The sequence below is a fragment of the Alligator mississippiensis genome, chromosome 7 (genome assembly GCF_030867095.1).
Source record: "Alligator mississippiensis isolate rAllMis1 chromosome 7, rAllMis1, whole genome shotgun sequence".
NCBI classification, from domain to species: Eukaryota; Metazoa; Chordata; order Crocodylia; family Alligatoridae; genus Alligator; species Alligator mississippiensis.
This window is the reverse complement of record NC_081830.1, coordinates 47,813,928-47,830,345: the sequence shown is the minus strand read 5'-3', so window position 1 is coordinate 47,830,345 and position 16,418 is coordinate 47,813,928. Positions and strand designations below refer to the sequence as shown.

General features: G+C 38.6%; 1 protein-coding gene across 1 annotated transcript in view; it reads left to right on the top strand.

Annotated features, from left to right (window-relative positions):
- Positions 1-16,418, top strand: part of SLC25A36 (solute carrier family 25 member 36) — a 43,802-nt gene that overhangs the window by 8,751 nt on the left and 18,633 nt on the right. Inside the window, exons 2-4 of the mRNA XM_014602892.3 lie at positions 4,412-4,582; positions 10,559-10,636; positions 12,292-12,392. Coding sequence (XP_014458378.1) covers positions 4,412-4,582; positions 10,559-10,636; positions 12,292-12,392 — 350 coding nt within the window. The remainder of the gene's footprint in view (positions 1-4,411; positions 4,583-10,558; positions 10,637-12,291; positions 12,393-16,418) is intronic.

Here is a 16,418-nt window from a genome sequence, read left to right as displayed (position 1 = left end):
TAAAAATAGTGTCTTTGTGTTGGCAGAGTTGAAAGAAATGTTGAAGGAGCATAAAATAAATGTAAGGTACTGGAACTAACTGTGCTAAAGCTATTGTAATAATCTTTTAACTTTGACATTTTGGTGACTCTTTAAATTGTTTACTGCACAGCTGGTCAACCTGCCACACATCAGATCCTGTTTGTGGCATGTAGCAGATTGGGGAGGGCACAGACAGCACAGATAGGGCAGGGAGCTGAAAGAAGAGCAGTAGGGCAGAGAGCAGAAAGCAGAACAGCAGATCGGGCAAAAGAAGGGATCCTTGTGGTCCTCCAGAAGGGTTTAGGGTTATTTTATGGCATACCTGCCAGAAAGATTGGCCCCTACTGGTTTACTCTACTTAGCAGTAAGAATCATCTGCCAAGTATTACCTGGAATCTCTGCTTTGATGGCAGAAGATAATGTAGGAAAGCATATTCCAGGCTTAAAGTGTTTCTGTAGTGGTCTGTCTGTGTTGGTAACCCATCTGAGCACTGGCTAAAGGAAGTGAATTTTCTGCTTTCCTATATCAAAAAGTTCTTCCCACTTTTGAAGCTTATTGTTGGATAAAGTAATTGGCTGGTATGGTACTTCCTTGAATATAGTGAGACTTGTTTCTCGGTGATACAGGTGTTTTTGGAGAGATGAGTATGAGGACAAAAACCCAGCCACTTTTTTCGTAAATGTGTATCAAGGTCTGAACAAGCAACTGTTGGAGCCTTTAGCTCATCTTACTGGCTCGCTTGCATGCTTCCATTTTAAGAGCATTTCATGTTTGAGCAGGATTTTTTGGGTGGTTTTTGTGCAGTTTATTTGTGACGTTCGTAAGTTACACAGATCTTTCCTTGTCCTTCATAAAAATACATAACAAGTATCTATGGTATTTCCATCCTAACATTTCTCCTCTACATCTGCCAGCATATATTAATGTGATATGGTATTATAAAGTTTTCAGTGAAAACTACCTTTTTATTTTTAAAGGTGCTAAAAAAAAATGCTAGTATTTTGGCTAAAGCACAGATGGAGAGAGGAAATCTAGGCTCTGAGCCCAGCTCCGTCACTTCCTGTATTGTCTTGGCAGTTCACTTAATCACTAAGGAGTCTGCTCTGACATGCTGGTTTTCCAGCGGGTTGGACTAGACAAAGGTATGCATATCAATCAATGCCCATGATTCAGTTACCTTGTCTGTTGAAGAGAGGGGTAGTTAGTAAGAGTGTGAGAAATAGGCTGTATTCGATTTGGATTTGGCCCAGTTTGAGGGACAGTGATTCAGATCACTGTCCTGTTTTGATTCAGCCGAATCGGAATCTGAAGATTCAGTGCTGATTCAGAGAATCAGCGATTCGGCCATAGACACAGCTTTAAATGTTTTTTCTACATACCTCGAGGTACCAGGCATGGCTCGTGAACGCTAAGATGGTGGGGCAGATGGAGTGTCCCACAGGAATGCAGGGGGGCCCCCCGCATGCTCAGCAGAGGACCCAGAAGTAGTTCTGGTCCACTTCTGGGTCTGCTGTGGGGGGACACCCCCCCCCAGCTAAGCTATTGGCTGCAAGAGGACCCCAGTGCCCCCCCCTCCCCCTACCCAGGAGGTACCAGTCACCAAGCTGGGGGGGGGGCGGGGAGGGGGTTGGTCCCCCGCACACTCCACAGCAGACCTGGAAGTGGACCGGAAGTGCACTTGTGGGGCGTTCCATCAGTTCCACCATCTCAGCGTTTGTGAGCCTGGTACCATGAGGTATGTTGAAAAAACGTTTAAAGCTGTGTTTGGGTCTGAATCATTGAATTTCTCTGATTCAGAGGGTTCTGATTTGATTCGGAGAGATTAAAGGGTCCCTTGATTCAATTCGGATTTGGAAATTCAGCTGCCGAATTGAGTCAGCGATCGAAGCTTCACGTAGCCCTAGTAATTAGCCACTTGAGACTGGTAATATTTGCATAAATCTTGATACTTAACCCCCAAACACTTGTATAATGCTTTCACTGCTAAAGAACAGCATGCTCTGTATGACCAATTTGTATGCAAAAAAGAGAGAAGTTGATGCTGCACATTACTTTGATTGAAGTCAAGCAAAGATGTCAACATAAATGCTACAGTTTATCAGTGAGGTATATGGGAAATTCAGTTTTGTTTTACATCCACATCAATGATAGAGGCAAATACTTATGTGTCACTAACATTCAAAATCCACATAGCCTTTCTTCAGAATCATAGGCAATTAGAGTTGGAAGGGACTTCAGGAGGTCATCTAGTCAAGCCCCCTGCTCAAAGCAGGACCATCCCTAGCTGCAACATCCCAGCCAAAATGCACTGAATACACTGTTATTTCTTTTAATTCTCTTTCCTTGGCCTGCTTCTGTTTAAAAATAAAACTAGTCTAGTTTGCATTAGAATGGGATTGTTTTGGATAAAGTGTCAAAGCATCTGAAACCACATTATCTAAGTATTAAAATTAACTGCATTTGTGCAGACACTTTACTTTGAAAATCACTTAAAACACTTGGATTGTCATCGGGGACTGATTAGTATAAATGAATTCTTGTACTCTTTCCTACTCTAAATTTCTGCAAACTTTGCAGATTAATGGCTTGAACTTGGTAAAAGTTTAGATCAACAATAAAAGGCCCATTTGTAGTTTGACTTCTGTCTTTTGGAATGTTTTAAATCTTGGTTTTTCTTATTCTCTCCCTCCCTCTTCCAGCCGCACCTCCCCCCCCTCAACTCCCTTGTGCATTTATGTGGGCACACCCGTTGCAGCATTCAAATTCTAGTTGGAAGTAGTCCCAAATAAAATAGAGTGGAGAAGTAATTGAAAGGGGAAAACATGTTTCTTTCCTAAATCTTTCTGAGGTATAGGACTTTTTATCACTATATATGAGCTGAGTGTAATTATCATCAGCATAATGCTGATTTGTATATATTTTTGTGGCTATAAAAGAAACATTTTATTTTTACAAGTAGCTTCATTTGGTAATGAAGCTACGTGAAGTTCATAAAGTAAGTTAGTACCCTGTTGTATACCCCCTGCATACATAGGCTGTTGTAGAGTTTGTCTGCCAAAGCATTTATGTACCTCTCACTGTACAGTCTGCATGCTAATTTTGAAATCTCTTCAATATTTAATGCACAAACACTCTTTAGTATGTTGAGGCTCTTAATCTTTCAGTGATATTATAGTGACACAGATTACTGAAAATAGAAGGAAAAAATTCTTGACACAGTTTCTATTTTTAAAACTTGGAAGGGAATTCTTTTTAGGATAATCTTGGTCAGAAGGGGCTGATTGGCTCTTGGGATCAGTAACAGGATTCCAGCACATAGCTAGTTTTAAATGTAGCCCAGCTGAAGATGACTAAAGGTTATGATTATTCTCTACATATCCTTAATTGACTTTGTGAATTAATAGTGCCCTGTAGTTTCATGAAGTTTGCAATACAAATTGTAATCACAGTTTCCATTAATTCCCTGCAGAAGGAAAGGATCAGTGTTAGATACAGAAACAAAACTACTTTTGAGTAAAAACTAGATCAGGTCTCCTGCAAGAAAGTTTTAACTCTTTGGAAAAAATTTTGGCCTGGTTTGGAACATTTTTGGAACATAGTCAAGTAATGTTAGCAGGCAGGTAAGAGCTGTTGAATAAGGCAGCAATATTTATAAGTAATAGTAATTTCCAATATTGAGAAGCTTTTAGGTTTCCAACAAGAACAAAATAGTTTTGATGGCACACTGCAACTGTCTGCAGGCCCTCCATGCACTGCCTTCAGATAAGTGAGTGCTAGTGCCATTAAATCCAGTGGGTATTCAACAGGTGTAGCCAAAATTGGTACTCTTGAAGGAAAAATCCTTATAGATGTTCAGAAAATCACTATTTTCCCTTTCCATCCTTCAAAACAAAGTGGAGTCCTTGAAATAAGTGAAGATATTTAAAAATAGCACTTAAAATATTGTGCCCACCTACTTTATTTGCCTCCTGTCCCTTTGCTAAACGTAATGCCACATGTATTGTCTCTGAACCCATATACCCCATAGTTTTATAAATGAGATTTTTAACAGGTTTTTTTGGTCAGGAATATGCTAAACATTACAAGAAGAAGGTTGAGACTAGGTTGTCTTCCAGAGCAGATTGTATACTTGTGCAGTTTTGCTACAGTCAGTTACTTGTTTTGTCAGTAAATATATTTACTCTAAGCAGTTAAATTAATGGAGAGAAATTGATTTGTGTCTTTCATTGAAGTACAAGTGATAACTGCAGTACTGTTGTACAAGTTCAGTGCACAGGTATCCTCTTTCTGATTACGATATTGTGTCAATTTGTATGCATCTAGTTGAGTATTAACTTTTTCTATTTCAGTTGTGACTTAAAACTACAGTAATCTTCTTCCTTTTTGCAGATGCGGAGGCACTGTTGGGGCCATTCTGACTTGTCCACTCGAAGTTGTGAAAACACGGTTGCAGTCCTCTTCTATAACTCTCTACATCTCTGAAGTTCACCTCAACACTGTGAGTGGTGCTAGTGTCAATCGAGTAACTAGAGTTTCCCCTGGACCTCTCCATTGTTTGAAGTGAGTACCACATGCACGTTCCTTGTTTCACATACCCTCTTTTGTTTCGCAGAGGGGATTATTTTCCTTTCTGGGAACATTACAAAATTTTAGAAATCATGCTTTCTAAGGGAGAGTTGATTTGTACAGTTGTTGTTTCTCAAATGTGATAATATTAATCACAGCTCTACGTGCAGTTATTCAAATGTAGCATTTGGATATGTTTTGGGGTAGTAAGACTGGACTGGTACTTCAGCCCCAAAAGAAGGCCCACCAAAGGATGGCACTAATTTAAATAATTGGTCCATTGTCATGATATTATTCTGTTTCCATGTAGTTGTTCATCAGCTTTTGATGACCAGAGAACTCTGGATCAAGAGAAGAGTCGGCAAACTTATTCCCTCCAGGGTCTCAAGTCCAGCACCCAAAAAGTGAGGAAGAAGCAGTTACGGTCTTGGTTAGGACATCACATTGGGACTCTGGAAAAGTCAGTGATAGAATCCAGATCCCTAGGAGTCAGCTGCCTTAGCCCTAAAACCGCATTCCTGCTCCTGCAATTCTTGTCTTCTCCGCAACACACATTGCCACTTCATCAACAAAATCAGCCTCCTTCACTTTACAACCCCATTCATTCCCACTGTGGGTTCATCTTGTGTACTGAATGCCGGGGTCCTGTTGAGCATGGATCTTTGATCAGGAGGAATAGGAGGTGGATTTTTTTTTCTTTCCAAGAGCAGATGTTTTTCCCTTTATTTTGTTGGAAATAATCTTTTTCATATTTATGAATGAGAAGTGTTGTTTCCACCCTGTGCAATAGTGTGATTACTAAACTTTGCTTATTTGGAAAAATGAAGAGGTGACACCCATTTAGAGATTCCCTTGTGCTTGTTTAATCACCTTAGCTGTCCAGCCATGTTCTTTATCTGGTAGTATTCCAAGCAGCATTCCTTGGCAATCGCAGAGAAACTCAAGTGGTTGTAAATCTGATCCTGTGTTACCTTGCCCTGCACAGAATTTCTGTGCATGGGTCAGTGTTAGATCTTTGGGAAGCATAGTATCTAGACCAGGAAGGTTTCATATTTAACATAAAACTAAGACTTCTGATTGGATGCATTGGGTGAAACAAATTGGCAGCCAAAGTCTGATCTCAACCTTCGCTTAGCAGACGAGGCTCTTTAATCAAATGGTGGTGGTTTTGCATGAATGATAGCAGTGTTCAAATTTAACTCTTATAGTTTTACAATTGTTGTGTGTGAAATAACTAGCACTTTTGTCCTGGCTACTGATTTGTGCAAGAGGGGTAAAATCCTGATCCTAATAGGGGAACCAATAGGGGTCTCGCCCTGGAGAACTATTATTAATGGCACAGCATCCTCCCAAGGGGTGCTGTTGACTTCGAAGTCTGGATTTCATAGAAGTCTTTTGAAATGAGAAGTGGTTAACAGAAGTTTTGTAGCTTCTACTCCCAGTGTTTTGAGAAGGTGGATGAGAAAGTGTTGATAAAGCGGAGGTAGGAGGGGGGCTTCTGTTGGTCCCAGAAAGTATCTATTCCAAGACTGATGTAAAAATGTGCTTGAAAGCAGGGGAAATATATTACCATCTGTTTTAAGAAGCAAGCCCTGAAGAGCTTATTAGTTTAGCGCCCCCTGCCAAGAGCGGTAACTAAAACATAAGAACTAGACTGGTAGCTGCTGGTCTAAGGATGTAAGAACCTCTCAAACTTCACAGTAAGAATAGCTGTTGTACAGTTGTGGACAGTACTTCTTTCAGTATATAGGAGCCAGATGCTGGTATAGGTATTCGCATAGGGAGGTGGAATATGCTGTGCTGATATGGAGTAATTGTGTACCGATTGCATCCTCCGTGTTGCACCTTAAACCAGATAATTGTATATTGGGGGGAGGGTGGGCTAAATGTTTTTCTTTTGACTCAAATAGTTTCAGATAAAATTTACTAAGGAAGGAGTTGTATGTGCTTTCTGAAGCAAACCCATTCCACAGGATGTTTCTAAAATAAAGCATGATGATATTCTTGGATAGATGTATGCATTTCATTGGACCATCCAGTCACTTCAGGGTGCTGATTTTACATCATGGTGCATATCAGAATGGTTAGGTAAACTATCTTTGCAATAAAACTTCCTGTTAGCTACTCCATGTGGCCCAGGACTCTCCATCATTATTGTTTCTGGGTTCAGGCAGCAGATATATCACAACAATCTTGAATGAAGGTATAGCTGTTTGCCTTTTGGTAGAACTGTTATCTGTCTTTAGTTTAAATAATGCAGGTGAGGCTGCAAGATTCAGCTGTACAAATGTTAATGTCATTGACTACTTCCTAAGTGCTTACTAGTAACTTGTTCATTTTACATTTTGTTTCTTTCAGATTTAGTCTCATTTACTTTGCTTTCAGCAATTGAGTGTCCTTCTGCACATATACATTACGCAAGCTCATTTCTCTTTAGAACTGCATGTTTCAACTAGTCCAGTTCCATATATAATAAAATCTAAGAGCTGTTGCCAAAGTTGAAATGGAATGAATTGTTAAAAAGTAAAGTATAATAAGAACTAGAATATTTTTTTCTTACATTTAGATGTAATGTTGAACAGAGCAGAGAGATGATTTATTTTTATGCCTGATGGACAAAACTAGTCAGCTTGGATTCTCGCTTGTGATTTAATGTGTTCAATAAATATAGGGGCATGTTAACTGTTGAGCCTGATTCTTCTAATGAAGTTTCACAAGCTTATTAGAGCTGCTTTTAAAGTTTTTAATAGTTTAAGATTTTTGGCAAAATATAATGTTTGGCCACAGTTTGCCATTTAAAATGACCTTGTAAGTGGTTTTGAAGTTGATTTCTTGTCGTCTTTCTTGGAATATTTTGGCAAACACAAGGTTTGTGTGTTACCTTTTACCTGTGTAAAAGCTCAGTTATTCAGCACAGTTATTTGTGAATTAACTGATGTAAGTGATATCAGAGGTAACTTTTTTAGGTTATGAGTGAGAGACGTGCAGAGTACACTCGGTTCACTCGTTCTGATTTGGCTTCTGTACCTTTCAGGATTAGGCTCCAAGTGCCAGTGGGCACATCTGGATGAGACTCCACGTTGCTGTAGCATTGGCAGGCAAAAACCATGATGCTGCAGCTATGTCACCGTAGTGACATGCTCCCTCAGTGTCGCTACAGCAATGTAACAGCTAAAAATAACTATGCACCACATGGATAATGCAGTACGGGCTGTTACTGCTCTGTCAATTTAGTACTTCACTGTACTAAATGATGGCACAGTAACAATGGTGCCATAGGGACACATGTAGATGTGCCCAGTTTTAATGCGCAGCTAATTAATTTCAAAGAAACAGTTTTCTTAAGTTCATGTTGAGGGACTAATTCACTCCGCTTCTGGAAACCTCATCTAACTAGATATTAAAGGATGTTGTCAATTTGAAATCTAGTTAGAGGCAGGGGGCAGCAGAAAAAAAGTGAGTTATGGCACCTATCCCGAAATATTTATGCCAGTCTTTTAGTGTGTGTGTGTGTGTGTGTGTGTGTGTGTGTGCACGCACGCGCGTGCGTTTCTTCCCACTACCCCCCAACTACCACACCCACCATCTTTTTAAGTGCGCGTAGGTGGGAGGGGTTGGAGTGGGGTATGGGAGTTGTACATTGTGTCTAGAGAGGGAAAGCACAAGTCTTACACAGACAATGAGTAAATCTGATACACTAGGAAATGTGCAACTGACTAGATATGCCATAACTAGGTGCCAATTGCACAATAAAATCCTCCTCCTTCCTTAGTTTATATCAGTGATGGTAATAGATGTCTGAGTTATCCACAGTGACCCCTAAAAGTTATCCTACGTTACATACTCTTACTTTCAACCAAAATTATTTTAATAGTTCAAGAATAAGTCAGTTGTTTAAAAGAAAAAAGCGATTAAAGCCTGGCATTTGGCACTGTTTGTCCAATGGCAGCCTTTTTCACTATGGGTGAGTCTGTTAACAAGTAATTGAACTTAGATTTCCTGACTATAGCTCTCCATAATTGCTTCCTTCTTCAGATAAAGGTCTGAATAAAACCTACAAAAACATTTTTAATAGAAAACGGCATTCAACTTTTTAAGTGATAAATTTCCAGATGACCTAATTCCTGGAGCATCCCTTTCAGTGTAGACAAGCCCCAGGTGAGGCCAGTCGTACTTCAGACTTACATCCTGCAATCTACTGGTGACTTGAGAGGGGGGTTTACTACATGCCGTTTCAGGTGAGCTGTGCTCTCCTCCACTATAGATTGTGAAATTGCATCTCATTTTTTCAGCTGTGGGACATGGAAGAGTACTCTTGTGCAAGAAGCACAAGAGTGACTGATCATAAAAAGCCATCCCATTATATGGAATGCACACACATCTGTGTGTATTCCACATAATAAAAAAAAAAAAAATCAAATGATCGCAAATGTTCAAAATGCTGGTTTTCAGAGTACTTTGAAATCCCTTGGAACACTGACTTAGATGTATGTGTATATTCAGACTAATCAGTTTAAACTTCTCTAAACAGTTTACGCAACCATTAAGTTTGTACAATTGACTGATTCTGCTGTCATTAACCTGTATATCTTTTTGAACAAAGAATATGCCTGAAAAATACTGTGTGTATTGGATGTTTTATCTAAGCTGATAAGCTTGGAGTCCTACATTGCAACATCCAGTTGAACGGTTAAAATTCCTTCTTGCAGTGGCACTGATCCTCTTTTTTTTTCTCTTTATCCAAAGCTGGAATTTTATAATCAAGGATTTAGATACATTTTCTGTAGGGCCAACAATGTCCAAGTTCAACAAAACCTTATTGTATCCAGGCATCTTGGAACAAATCCTGTGCTGGGATTCAACACATGTAATATAGTCTACTTTAAAAAAAAAACAAAAAACACCTCAGTGGAGCAAGTATTCCAAATCTTTTAATGCTGACAATAGTAAATTCAAAGTACTGTGTTAATGCTCAGTATAAAGCTTATTAAGCTAAAGTGTATGTTGCCTATTCCTTTGTCTATCCTATTAAAAATGTCTAATGGCCTTCATTTACCCTCACTGTTCTCAGAACAGTAAGGTTACTGGTCTCAGCCCTGCAAAATGCTGCACACCTTATTCCTGATCCTGACACGTACTTAAGCTTAAGCATGATTAGTCTGTGTGAAGACAATAAGTTACTCATGTGATTAAATTCATTATATGCTAAAGTGCTTTGTGGATTGCAGTGAGAATACTTGTGCCTGGTAAGGAGTCAAGCTGTACAAAACAAGGGCTCCAATTTTACTTGGATTTACAGTTGGTAACTTCCATAGGAATGCATAGGATGAAAAACTAAGAAGAAATTGATCTCATAACAGCTAAGCCTTAATCCTGCAGAGTGGTTGGGAAGAGAGAGGGCTACATCAGTACTTGCCCTGTCTAGCTGCATTTGTTGTGAGGGAGTTCCCAGATCAAAAGGACTATGATGTGTGTGGAAACTGTATTTTAGGATAGGGCTCAAAAACTGGACATACACTTGAGTGTCTTACAGTTTGATAAATCTTTTGTGTGACAGTAGAGTATTTCATGGGACTTAGATACTTCTAAATCGTCTGTTGGGAACAGGGAGGAATTGGAGAAAGGTGCAATAAAATTGAATGTTTGTTCCTGCCTTCTGAGAACAAATGTGAATCTATAGTACAGCAGATGATCCAGTTCTAAGAATGATTATTAATGTATATGTATTTACTATGAGAACACTGCTTGCCAGAAAAAAAAAAAAATTACACATGGGTGAACCCTGTGACTTAGATGGTTAAATCTGTTAAATTGATAAAATTAGTAGTTTGTTTCATTTAAAAAAAAAAACAAAGATTTTTTTAAAATTGAACTTTAGTATTATTGTGTACTGCAGTTATCTGCTTTTAATATATAGTGTGGGTTTTGTTTTGTTTTACTGTTACAACTTCTTTTTTGTTTGTTTTCCAGGATGATCCTACAAAAGGAAGGTCCTCGTTCTCTGTTCAGAGGGCTAGGTCCTAATTTGGTAGGCGTTGCTCCTTCCAGGTAAAATAAAAATGCCTATTTTATAAGTGAAATGACTCTGCCATATGTTAGACATTGAACTAGATTGAGTGTTTTGTGGAACAAGGTAATATCTGCATTTGTTTTATTAGTAGTAGTATTCTTTATTATTTTTTGAATAACATATAGCATTAGTTTATAATTTTTAGCTGTGGGCTGGAAGAAAGACTAACTAGAATTAAAAAGGCTGCGGCCTAAAAGTGTCTTTTAAGTCCATATGATAAATTCCCCTGAAAATGCTGAGGAATACTTTGGTATACTTGCCTAAAGTTGTGTGTGCTCTCAAAATTGATTTTAAATTTATCTCTTTAAGTGAATTCTTCTTTATGGGGTGCTCTGTAATGGTCAGTTAACTCTTCTGAAACTGACAGTGCTGAAATATTGTAGCTTGTGTTTGTTTTTCTTCAGTATTCACATTAGAGTTGTTTGATTGATAATGCATTTAGCCTTGTGAGTTAGCACATCCTGGCTTTTTTTTCCACTCTTCAGCTTTCATCAAACACTTTGTTTCAATTAAGCTTTTGCTAAGTGACTTTCACAGCAGCTCTTTGTTTGAATAAGCTGTTAAAAAAAATGTTACATAACTCATACAGCATATTCAGCTGGGTTCAGATCCCATTTTAAAAATTACATCTCAGAAAGCACGTACTTTATCATTTTGTTCTGAAGAAAAACATGTTTGCAGAGGTAATCAGATTAAGTTAATGTTCTGTTTAATGAAGAACGTGAATATGTATTTTGACAGGGGCTTTTCTGTTTGTTGTGGGGGGGCGTTGATCATGTAGATGTTGTATAACGGTTTTGTGCAAGTCATTGCTTACCTAATACTACTAATAATAAGCACATATATGATCACAGAAAATAAATTTTATAGCTATTGTGAGGTTAAAACAACCTTTCTAAAATGTGCATGGTAGTCTGTTTAGATGCTAAAAAACATTTTGGTTATTTTTAGTATAATTTTCGATTGAACACAATTTGCAAACTCTTACTTGTATATTTCTTTTGTATTTGGTAAGATTTTGAATGAATCATTTCAGAAAGGTTAAATCAAAAACTGAAAGGAAGAACAGTGGGAAAGGGTCCATTTCTAGTGTATTGTGTAAAACTTGCACTTTAAGCAAAGCAACCCAAAAATAAAGAATGGCCCTTTGGATTTCCCTGTCACCTTTCTTCTAAAAAGCAGAACCAGTGTGACAATGTAATATCATTAAAATGAGTATTTTGCCTAGTACAGTCTGGTGTGGTTTTGTTCTATGTTTTCATAATAAGACTGCATGTTAATTAACCAGGCCATTGCCAAACACAGTGACCCAAAAGCTGGAGTTCTCAAGTTCACAATTAAACCCTTCATGCTTGTTATGGCCAGTATAGATTTCGGAGTGTTGCAGAAGGGCTGAGATGAATAAACACCACTCCATTCCTTCCCCGCCCCCCAGTTCTCCTTCCCCATACCTCAGGATTCAAGTGCTTGTGTAATTACAGCTTGTGCTGCTTTCTTTATAGTAATATTTTTGTCATCAGATAGTATCTCTAAATAATGAAGCCAGAGATGTATCTGTTCTACGTTAGCAGTGCTTTGTAGCTACATCTAAGTAAGATAGAAAATTAAATCTTGGATCTCATTCTGATTTTAGAGCAATATACTTTGCTGCTTACTCAAATTGCAAGGAAAAGTTGAACAGTATTTTTGATCCAGATTCCACCCAGGTACACATGATTTCAGCTGGAGTGGCAGGTAAGAATCTGTAACTTTTTTGCCTTCCTTATTTGAGATGCTTAGCTGTGACTGTGAGGCTGCCATATATGTGAAATAACAAAAATAAGCAGTGCTTGAATTTTTCTGATTTCAGTAGTTAGACAAGTGTAGGTGACTTGCCTCTTGAGTATGGAAGCCAGCTTGAGAATAAATGCATGGAGATTGAACTTTACATTAATGGGTATCTAGCTGTGTGTGTGAATGATATATTGTCTAGATGAAATGACATGCTTTCTTCTTTGATATTTTTTGTGAACATAAAATATTCACAAAGTTCTAACTCTGAATAATTTAACTGTGCTTTGCAAACTAGAAACAGTTATCTATGCTGAATTTTGGTTCAGTAATTTTTAATATATTCTTCTCCCCTTCCCTTGACTTTGTTACTTTTTATGTTTTATATTTTGGCCTTTTTGAAAGATATTTACAGGTCTTTAAAATATACCTGTCCTTGGCTCAAATGCTAAAACATTTCTAAAGTTTGTTCTAGTAGTAAATAATCCAGTTTACTCCTTCCTGAAGAAGGATTAAAAAGTTAAGTTGGAGGGTGTGTTAATTTGTTGGATCATTACCTTTGAAAATTTAGATCTGACTTAAGTCCAAAATAAAATTGACTTGGTGGCTTAAATGTAGTCCTTGGTATATTCCACCATTACAGAGATGCAGTGGAATGGTGCATGGTTGGTAATCTCTATTTGGGAGTAGTAAACCAAAAATGTGAAAGGTTAGGCAAGAGCAGCATTGGCAGAGGTGTTGCAGAAACTCTTCATCACCTGCTAGTGTAGTACCTGCTGCTTACAATATCCCTCATGTTGAGGTGTTTTAAAAAAAATCTTTTTTTTTTTTTTTAAATTTAAGCTATGAACATTTTAAATTCTCACCACTTAGTTTAAGCACGATAGAAATTGAAATGGTTAGTTAACTGAATCGTACATACCAAATTATACAACCAGTATATGATGCTTTATATAAGTATGTCAAATGTAGTGTTAGTGTTAATTGTGTTAGATAAATAGATCAGTAGAAACCTCTGGTATGCCCTAAAGCAGATAATTGACTACGATGGCACAAATAATTTGGTGTCTAGTATAGGAACTCAAACATACATTAGATTCATGGGCATATATTATAGTGGTGGATACCATAAAAAAATCTAGAGGTGGATAAATATGAGTAATGTCGAACTTTTTTCAGAGAATGAGGTACAGACTATAGCCAATAGGTCAGCTGTTGACAATAGAAAAAATTACACTAATGCATTTGCTGAAATAATAGTTTTTATGCTACTATATGTTTTTGGTATAAGTAATAAAGGAGGGAATTAATTATTCAATTAAATCCATCTTATTCAATTAACTGCTTCAGGGATCCTTCTTGTGTAATACTACTTTTTCGATTACCTGTGTTCTTTTTCCCCCCAGAATTATAAAGAAATGTTACTTTTCTTTTGACAAAAAACTGAAGACATGGAAATGTATTAGCATTGTCTCTTCGTTTTTTTTTTTTCTTTTTTTAATTTTTAACTTGACCACTTTAATCTTTCATCTTGCATAGATTATAATGTTGATTCAGATGACCCTTATCTTTGGAAGTCCCATACTTGTTTCATAGTGAAAGGAACCTGTGCAGATATGTGCAAATAGCAGCTTTCCCTATGCACCTGAAGATGCAGATCCTGATTTGTCAGTGAGTTCTGTGTCTGCACTTTGTTTACCACCTACAAGGGTGATGCTGCATTTTGCATTCATGATGATTGGATGCTGGTTAAATGTCCTTAAGCTTTACCTGTTTGCCTCTTTTATGGTTGTACTTGGAGACTTTCATATTGTGCACCAGCTTTAATACTGAGAACGCTTTCCCAATTCTGTAGCTATTTTTTTCCTTCAGTTTATAACAGGGTAGTAGTACAGTACTGATGAGCATTTAACATTTAGCTTCGCAGTTATACACCTAAAAAAAATGGTTGGTGAAACTGAATGCCCCATGCAGATTCACAGTGAAGGTAGCTATTTATTTTCTTTCTTAAAATAGATTAGCACAATGTTTTTTAGAACTTGCTAAAAGCCATTTACAAGTAAGTTCTGCAAATAATCTTATGATTCTTTGTACTGGGCACTAGTTTGATAATTAATTGAAAGGGTTGTTAAAAATTAACATAGCTTCTGGAAAAATGCTAACCTTGTCAATTTTGTAATTAAATCCTAATAAAGCCTTTAAAAGAGTACTAAAATCGGCTATTAACAATTTTGTCTGCACAATTTTTTTTGCTACATAATGTTAATAACTTATGAAGTAAGAGTGCAGTGAAATCCCAGGGAGAAAATTACTAGTCTTGGTAAGCACTAATTTATTTGACTCTTGAAACTATTTGATATACGATCATTATGATCTTCTTTTGTAACTTAAAATTGTGCATTAGCCAGGTGAATTTGTTTTTCCTGCTTCATGGGAAAGCTACCTGCTCTGACATTTTTTTTTTTTCTACCCAATTTCCCTATGTTTCAGTACTGAGTTGCATTATTTAATTAATTTCAAATAGTAATATTTAATTGTTCATATACTATTTACATTAGAAAAATCTAAAACTAAGCACTCAAAGACTACGTGTTGCTATTGATCTATATGGCCTTTTTTTTTTTTTTTTTTTTTTTTTAAGAAGCCACACTTTTCACAGCTTTGTGTGTAACATGCATACCTTTTAGTGGTGCACCAATACATTAGTCTTGTATCGGGTCGGCACCGATGTAAAGAAAATTTACTATCTGAAATCGGCCTCTTGTGTCCAATAATTTGGCTGATAAATGGCTCACACAGGCGCACAGCCGCAGCGCAGCACATAGGCGGTGAGGAACACGGCCTGGCAGCTTGGAGAGCTGCATGCAGCTGGTAAGTCTGTTGTGGTGGAAGGGGTGTAGGGGGAGGGGTAGATCAAGGCCCCTGGAGTGAGGGAGGGAGTGAGGCTGGGGCAGGTGCTGCTCAGCTGGGCCGGTTGGACACCGGATGGAGCCATGGCTCATCTGGGGAAGGGGGGGTGGCTCCTGCCGCACACACCCCAGGAACGCATGGGGCAGGCATGTGCCCCCAAATCTGCATGGGGAGGGCTGGGGCCAGGGCTGCACTGAGCTCTTCCTGACAGGACCTGGGCTGGGCTGGGCTGCGCTCAGGGCAGGTGACAGCGGTACTGGGAGGGAGGCTGAGGGAGCTATGGCAAATTTTGAGGTGGCTGTAGCCCTCCTCCCAGTGCTGCTGCCCACCCTGAGCACAGTCCAGCCCAGCCCCTGCCAGGAAGAGTCTAGCATAGCCCCAACTCTAGCCTGTAGTGGCAGCTGTCCTGCCCCACACAGACCTGGGGGTCATGCCCCTGCCCCCCCATCCTCTTGGGATGTACACAGAAGCGGGAGCTGCTGCCCTGTTCCACCCCAGCTGGGCAGCACCTCTTCCCTCACCGCAGGGGCCTCGATCTGCCTCCCCCCGCCCCTCCCCTCCCCTTCCCTTCTACCACAACAAACTTACCAGCTGGACACTGCTCTTCAAGTTGCTGGGTTGGTATCAGAAATCAGATTGGTATTGCCCAATATGCCCCCTTAAAAAGGCTATCAGTATAGGCCCCCAAAATCTCTATTACTGCACCTCTGCATACCTTTAATTAAATAAAAGCTCAAGGCACTTGTGTCTAATTTTTTGTGAATGTAACTTAGAGCTGTGACTCATGAAAAGAACCTTATTTGTGGCACAGTAGGTAATGTGTTAGTAGCTATTTAAGTAGTCAGGTTAAAAACAATATGTTTTTGTGTCCCATGCTTCTGAGCAAGTATCTGAGGCTAGACTTGGACCTTATGCTTAAACAAAGTGTGGAAGAATTCTTATGCCCATAGTATTTTTTGGAAGAAGTTGAGCTACCTCTTTCATTGAAGAAAATGTAAAAGTATGCTTATTCTGTTTCTTGCTCTCTCTTCACAAGATGGAGTAACTCCCTTTCATTCAGGTCAATAGTAGTTATCCTGT